At 51.8% G+C, this 8,074-nt stretch overlaps 1 protein-coding gene across 1 annotated transcript; it reads left to right on the top strand.

Moving 5' to 3' along the window:
- Positions 1-64: 64 nt before the first annotated feature.
- On the top strand, positions 65-1,796 carry DCLRE1B (DNA cross-link repair 1B). Its single transcript, XM_010578667.1, has 4 exons — positions 65-253; positions 324-471; positions 539-718; positions 817-1,796. Exons 1-4 carry the CDS (start codon positions 65-67, stop codon positions 1,686-1,688), a joined length of 1,389 nt encoding a protein of 462 aa, XP_010576969.1. The 3' UTR covers positions 1,689-1,796.
- The last annotated feature ends 6,278 nt before the right edge of the window (positions 1,797-8,074 follow it).

Below are 8,074 nucleotides of genomic sequence, written 5' to 3'. Positions count from 1 at the left end.
CCCCGCGCCCGTAGGCGCCCCCCCCCACAAATTGGGGCGGGACGGGGCGGGCGCCCCCCCCGCCATGAGCGGGACGGTGATCCCCGGTACGCCCATCGCCGTGGACTTCTGGAGCGTGCGGAGGGCGGGCGGCGCCCGCCTCTTCTTCCTGTCGCACATGCACTCGGACCACACGGTGGGGCTCTCCAGCACCTGGAGCCGCCCGCTGTACTGCTCGCCGCTCACCGCCCGCCTCCTCCACCGCCGCCTCCAGGTAGGTGCGCCCAGCCGCCCCGGTCGCCTCGGCCCGGCCCGGCCCGTCCTCACCGCTCGGCCCCCCGCAGGTGCCGACGCGCTGGATCCGGCCGCTGGAGGTGGGACAGAGCCACGCGCTGGGCGACGAGGTGACGGTGACGCTGCTCGACTCCAACCACTGCCCCGGCTCTGTCATGTTCCTCTTCGAGGGCGCCTTCGGCACCATCCTCTACACAGGTACGGGGGGGGCCCCCGCGCCCCCCGCCGCCGCCCCCGCCCCGCCCTGACGGCCCTGTCCTTGCAGGGGACTTCCGCTACACCAGCGCCATGCAGGGCGAGCCGGCGCTGAGGGGCCGCCGCGTCGACCGCCTCTACCTGGACAACACCCACTGCCACCCGCACCGGCCCCTGCCCTCGCGGCAGCACGCCACGCGCCAGGCCGCCCACGTCATCCGCGCCCACCCGCGGCACCAGGTTGTCATCGGTGAGTGCCGCCTCGCACGGCGGCGGGCTCGCCTCGCCCTCCCCTCGGCGGGAGCTCGCGCCCTGCCGCCGGCGCGCTGTTGATGGCTCTCCTCGCAGGTGTGTACAGCCTGGGGAAGGAGACGCTGCTGGTGGACCTGGCCGTGGAGTTCAGCACCTGGGTGGTGGTGAGCCCCTGGCGCCTGGAGCAGATGCGGCTGCTGGAGCTGCCCGACGTGTTCACCGCCGAGGAGGGGGCCGGCTGGATCCGTGCTGTGGACGTCACTGAGATCCGCTGGGATACCCTTGTCAGCTGGAACATGCTGCACCCCACCATTGCCATCCTCCCTACCGGCAGGCCCGTGAAGGTCACCCACCCCAACATCCACCCCATTCCGTACTCGGACCACTCATCCTTTTCGGAGCTGTGCGAGTTTGTGAAGTGGCTGAAGCCTTGCTCGGTCATTCCGATCGTGAGGGGTGGCACGTGCCAGGCTTACTTTCAGAAATACCTGAGTTCTGACCCCCAGGCGCTTCCTGACCTCAAAATCCCAAAACCTGTGCAAGAGTCTGTACAGCAGCAAAGCAAAAAGAAGGGGCAGGAACCCCTGTGTCTCTTGAAAAGAGCCGCCTGGCATTCTGTGCCCCGAGGAGTTGTTTATGAGTCCCCAGAGAAATATACTGAGGAATCTGAAGCGTCCACTGGTGTTAAGGTTCCTCAGCAGAACTACTGTGAGTCAGCTTTCTGCTCAAAAGAAGGCTGCGCTTGCCACACGGGCAAGGGGAAAGGGAAGGAAGAGCTGAGCGGAGAACAGCCAGGAGTAGCACGAGCAGCTAGCAATGTTAGCCAGGCACTTGTTTCTGATGAGCACTTTCCAACTGGGTTTGCAGAGCAGTATTTACTCACTCCCTTAAGTGTCCTAAAGCAGAATTCCTCACAGAAATTTAATGAGCTGGTAGAAGATTTCTTTAGGAGGGGAGAAGCGCTCTGAAAAATTGCGTGACATTTGCCAGTGCCAATGCCGTTGATAGCAGTGATTCTAGAGGTCTTACTACTGCATCCCATTCTCTGTGCTCAGGTTTCTCATCAGCAGAGAGGAGCTCAGCTATGGGGCTCTACTTTCTTTACCTCTTGTTAGAGGACAAGGAGGAAACTAGAGCCAGTTTGTAGGCAGTAGAATTTTTAAAAATTTATTTATTCTTATATCTCTGTCAACATCTGTTGGGTCTCCACACTACACTTGGGAAGCTCAGTCCCACTATGGGCATGCCTTGTATCCACTTTTTGCAGTGACTTACCTGTCTCTTGTGACAAAAGATACTGCCAGGTCGATTCAAGTGAGCTGCAGAGGGTGTCAGCTGCCTGCAGCTGAAGTAGTTAATGGGGACATATGTGATGAAAGTAGCAAGAAGGGGGAATCTGAGAGCCCCAAAGATTCTGCTTTCTATATGTCTGTAATGCCTCATTGACTATGACTGGTTCACTCCAAGATGTATTACAAATATTATGTATTAAGGTACATTTAAAAAATGGTGCTTAAAGAAATCTAGAAAATGAAGTGCCTCCAAGTCTATTAATCTATTTTCTATCTATTAGTCTACAAATAGCTCCAGACAGCACTGCTTTTGCATCCAGCCAACTGCAGCTGGATGCAGTTCTGCTCTCCTGAAAGCACCATCTTAATGTTAACTGTCAATGGTTTTTCAGGTTACTGGCTGGAAGAAATAGGCATTGTTTGGGTTCTTGAGTTCTGGACTTTCCAGAATGGGTTACTAGATCCTCTGCAGTCTCTGCACTCAAGTTTGCATGTCTGAATTCTGCTTGACTGCAAAGCACTTCTGGTAACTGCCAGCATTCTGCTAGGCCCACTGCCTTCCCATCCGCTGCCTGTTCTTATCACGCAGTGGTAAATGGGATGGAAGATAATGAGACATCTGCTTAGTGGTGTAAAGTGCTCAGTCTTAGCAGCATTGTTTGGGAAGAATACTGTGGCTGAACAGCAAAATTGGCTCTGTGAGTTAGTGGGCAGGCACTTTGCAGTACCAGATCAACTGCAGAGAGCCACAGCCTGGCTGGTGCAGTCAGGAAGTTTCAGCAGTGTGACTAGCCGGCGGGTACCATTGTGGAGCCTGGAAACACTGTCATTGTCTGTGTCAAGCTGCACTAGCAACATTACAAATCGGCTCCCCATAGGGTCAAGGCAGCAAAACTAGAGTGGAAATAGTCACTAGGCTCTTTCCTGGAGCAACAAACAAGCTCGTTACTGGGCTTTGTCTAGCCTCCTTTTTGTTACTTTCAATGCAAAATGTTTCACTTGATTTTGGTCAGGATCAGAGGCTCTTCTGAATGTAGTGTCCTGCAAGATCTCTCTAAGACCAGTCAGCTAGATGGATTGAATTCCCTGAATCAAGCTAGAAAAGGAAGCATTTGCTCTTTGCTTTTCACAAGCCCCAGCTTTACTCAAAGATGCCTGTAGATGCAGCAGCCACACCTGTTAAAAACAAGGCTGTCCTGAACAGTAATCATGATGACAGCCAGAGTGGGTATGTTTGGAAAGCTGTTTGGCAAACATGAGTCCTAACTCCCAACCTTGTGCCTTCCCAGGCACTGCAACATTTATCACTATAATAAAAGCAGTGCCTCTCACTGGGACTGCCAGTTGATTCTGCCTGCCAGCTGCTAAGGGGACGTTGGAAGTGATGGAGCAGTGTTCTGTGAAGTACATTTCAAAAGGGGTAGCAAGGGCAGCTCAAGCTTCTTGCTGTGGTCTTTATTTTTTGCTTTATTATTTGCTAATCAAAACTCAACTGCAGAGCTCCATCAGGTCGGTGTGAGTGGAGACACCTGCATCTTTTGTAACATTTGAGACTGCCAGGTAAATAATTGTGCTATGCTTGCAGTGTTTTGTCTGCTGCTGGCTGCCTTGGAGATGCAGGCTGTTATTTAAATATTGTTGAAATTTAAGTGACTCATTTGACAGGCAGGTGAGTGAAGCGCTGCCTGAACTCCCAGATTCCATGTCCTGCTCTCGCCTGCAGCATCTCCATTGCTCAGAAGGAATGCTTGCCTTCTGAGTCACTGCTCCATTTAGGTATGTTGCAAATGACCTTGGAGCTCAGATGCATTTCTCTGCTGAAGTTTTGTGGGTCCAGCCTTCCCTCTTTTATTCTTATCAACCGTTCTTATCTATCATTTATTCAAGTAAAGAAGGAGAGAACCTCCTGGTGAACCTCTGGGCAAAACAGAGTTGTAAATGGCAATTCTTTACAAAGGCAACTCTGATTCTTAGATCACACAAAAAGAAGTGGAAAATTGCAGAGACTTCAGAAGCTGGGGATCTGCACCCTATTTCTGAACGCTTAGTTAAAACTGCAGAAGAAATGCTGGCTTCTGTTACTAGAGCTTAAAAGGTAATTCCTGCCACTTCAGAAAGAAGTTATCCGAATTCTGTAGAGCCAAGGAAACCTAAAATCTCTCCATGGTTTTAAAAGGCAATAGAAGCAGGAGAGATCTGACCAACAGTCAGCACGTTGGAGATCTTTGCCTTGGCACAGCAGATGCATGAGGCATTTTAGAGTGCCACAGGTTTCCTCCCTCTCTTAGGTGTTAAAATACTATTTTTTTGTGTTATTCTAAAATCCTGGAAAACAAAACATGGCCTCATGGGCAAAACTGACTATAGTATTGTTGAGCTCTAAGGTTTCTGAAGATCCTTCAGCTTCCCCTGAAGTCTCCTGGCAGTAAATAGCTGGCCTTTTACAGGCATTGTTCTCCCTCACACTTGCCTCCAAAGTTTCCTTCTTTTCCTACCACCAGCCTAGCTCACAGGGGAGTGTTACTGCGGTCAAGAGCTGGAGCGTCATGCACACCAGGGTCTGAACATGCTGCTTCCAGCTCAGCTGCACAGGGCTCTGTCAACACTGCTACCACAGGTGTGTTTTGCTCACAACAGTGACAACGAGAAGCTGTAGCCAAGTACTAGCTTGACTCTGGGTTATCTAAGGGCCATGTGCTTGGAAACTTACAGTTATCCCAGGGGGAAAAAAAACCAAATGCTGCTCAGACCAAAGCCCTCCCAAATCTATACATGCAGAGCAGCCTTAAGCTGCTTATCTCTGTTCCACACTTGGGAACCAAGCCCCAATGGGATGAAATGACCCACCCAAGGCCTTACAGAGCCTACAGAGGAGCTAGGAATGAGCTGTTTTCAACACTTTTAACAAGCTGTGATCAAATGCTGGCCTGTCATGAGGGCGGCAGGGCAGGCTTATGGTTCTGGGAGTAGGGCTGCCTGCTGAGTTCCTTCCACACAGTCGCCTGTGAAAGTCCAATCACTATACTATGAAACAGTTTAGTTGGCCCTAGCTTCTCTAAAGCAGAGTAGAAAACCATGAAGGGGCACCCTGCCTATGCTATGGAGAGGAGGAAAAGTACCCTTTAGGTTGCTGCCCAGAGACCAACGTAAAACTTGCCTAGCTCCTGTGCTCCACAGCAAACAAGCGTATAATGTAACTTTCTAAGGGAACGCTGTAGAGCGCTCTGCTCAGTAGTGTTTCTAACTCAGCTTCCCATACTAAAAGGCTGAAGTGCTTATGACAACTTCTCTCTTCTCTGCTGCAGAGCTGCTGTCCATTTTTGCAGCGCAGGTTCTTACTGTTATTTTCTAGATAAAAAGAATTGTGTAATGGGGAAACCTTTTCTTCTTCACCAAGAAAACTAATTCAATGAGCTTACATAATTTCCTATATGGTGTGTTGTAGCTTTGGGCTTGTTCCAAATTAACCTCAGGTCTAAATCTCTGGCTTTGTGCTCGTTTATGGAGCTCTCTGAAAATGTAGTAGAACATGTAGCAAAGGAGAAAAGGTAGAGTCACCCTCATCATGTGAGGTGCCTTCTTCAGATGCGCTGCTGTCTGGCTATGGGTATTCTGTGTGCATTTGCAATTCCTTCTACTAAATTTGGGCTCTTTTGCTAAGGTCGCTACAGTGCCAAAGTTTTCCTTGCTGTCACTTTGTACTTGGCCAAATGCCAGCCTCAGCACAAGTGGCCATGAGCATGCACTAAATCAACTGGGACAGACCTTACTTGACAGCAAGCCTCTTGGCCTGGCTCAGGGAGTCTGTGACTTTGTGAGCAGGTGCCCGGGAAGATGAAAATATTTTCCTTTTGTGTGTGTGCTCCACTCACAACAGACCTGTGGAATGGAGCACCACATTATCCTATGATTGGTTTCCAGGCATTGCTCCTGGTAAATGGTGGAGCGTAGGACTCAGGCCATCTGGAAAGCCATGCTCCCCACCCCAACAGGCAGGAGCTGCAGAATTGCATGGGGGAGGAGGAGGGAGAGCCTGGGGAGGCAAGTTCCCCCCTTTCTTGTAGGGGATGAGTTCCACAGTGAGCCCAGGGCACAGACCATGTCAGGCTCCCTTGGGTTTCAAGGGGCTCTGAGCCAAGCCCTCGCTGAAGTGAGTTCTGTGCTTTCTTGCTTTGCAGTTCACTGTAAACCTCCATAAAAAAAGGCCGAGAGAAATGCAGCCCCCAAGTCCTCCATGCAGGACTGAGACCTTCCTTTAGCAGATAGTATAGAGGGGTGAGCTTCTGAACAGTGTTTTGCTGGCGGAAGAAAGTGGAAAATGTTATTTCTTGAATCTTAAGCACACACACACATTACTTGTAGGATTTTACACAAAAGAGCAATACTATCCTGTTCACACTTACCTGCTGGCAGCTTGTCTCGCTGTCCATTACAATGTTATTTAGTTCCCCAAATCATGACTGTAGTTAGAGTTGCCCAGCACTCTTTCATGGAAAAAAGTTGCACTTAAGTTTCTGCAAAGCAGAAAACCTCCTCAGTACACCCTGGGCTTTCTCCCTCCCCGGGGGATCTGACAGTGGCCCTGAGGATGGTTTAGAAAGGCGCTTGTGTAATAGTGAACACCACGATGAAGGCTCTGTCAGTGTGCATTCCCGGATCTGAATTTTAGTGTGTGTCTGCGTGAACTCTCCCACCCATCTGAGGTGGAGCACTGTGCTGACTGGTGGGGGCCTCAGCTGGAGAAGTCATGACTGTCGGGAGGATGGATGTGCCCATGTGGGGAGAGCCCAGCCCTCGTGGCAGAGGGGCAGAAGGGATGCTGTGGAGAGTCTCCAGGAGCACTTCCTTTCCTGGGGCTTATGTTGCTTTCAGCAGTCTCGGGGGGCCAATTTCCTTCTGCATTTCAGAAGGATCAGTAGAGTAGTACTTCAGTTCTTAGGTTTTTACATGTAGCAGATATTACTTGGTCCCTTTTAAAGCTGAAGGTACGACCATCCCTGATCAATGCCCTTTGCTTAGTGCTGGAACTTGGCACTTTTTGTCTGAGGACCACGACCCCGTCACACCCTCAGGGAAGTTACATTATCAAATGTGCTCTGGCATTCAGGGATGCATAGGCATGTTTTTGCAGCTCAGCATCACTGCTTCAGCCTTGGGTGGCGGTGACCCGTTAACGAACACTCCAGAGTTACAGGACTGGGTTTCCAACAGCCTCAAAAAGCCTGAGATGATGACGTGCAGTGTCTTTTCCTGGGCTGGTATAGTGTCCATCTTTCACCTTATTGCCATCTCTGCCTACAAGGATCTAACTGTAGCAACAGTGGATTGCGAGATCGAGGTACTTTGATTTTTATGCTTTTTATTGCATGTTCTTTTTTTTCTGCCCGTCGCCTCCATCTGGATGCAAACTACTATTCCTGATTCTTTGTGCTCGTTAGAAGGTGCGAGTTCACGCTCGTTGCACTGCTGTTCTCAGTAAGTACGAAGCTGCGAAAGTTTCTGAGATTTTGGTAAGAGTATTTGTAAATGTTATTTTAGAATACTGTAAACTTTTGACAGAGAACCAAGAAAGGTCTCTGTAACATTGACTCTGGAAGAGGCTACATTAAAAAATCCTGAGCGGGCGATGCTGATCTCACCCGCCTAATCCCTTTCAGCAGCGTTTGATCTCCGAGGAGATGGTCGGGCCTTCTCCCCCCGCCTCTCCCTCCGGCGCACACGAGGGCTCCGGCAGCCGCGGCCTCTCTTCCGTGCACACCCGGCGGACACGGGCCGGAGGGAGTCCACGAGGCCGCCCGGGGTGCGGCGAGGGCCCGGGGGTAGCGCGCAGGCCGCTCCAAGGCGGGGGGGGGCGACGGGTCTCTGGAAGGGCTCCCGGGCAGCGGGACGGAAACGACCCCCGGCCCCTGACATCCGCTTCACCGCAGCCCGGGCGGGCGTGCCGGGGTAAGGGAGGCGCCGGGCCTCGGGACGGGGCAGGGGCCCCGGAGAGCCGCCCCGGGCCCGCGGCGGGAGGGAGGGAGCTCCATCCCGCCCGAGCCCGGCCCCGGCCCCGGCCCCCG

Source organism: Haliaeetus leucocephalus, unplaced genomic scaffold (assembly GCF_000737465.1).
Source record: "Haliaeetus leucocephalus isolate CR32 unplaced genomic scaffold, Haliaeetus_leucocephalus-4.0 Scaffold68, whole genome shotgun sequence".
Classification (NCBI taxonomy): domain Eukaryota; kingdom Metazoa; phylum Chordata; class Aves; order Accipitriformes; family Accipitridae; genus Haliaeetus; species Haliaeetus leucocephalus.
The sequence above is the reverse complement of the archived record's forward strand: the minus strand, read 5'-3'. Positions and strand labels throughout refer to the sequence as shown.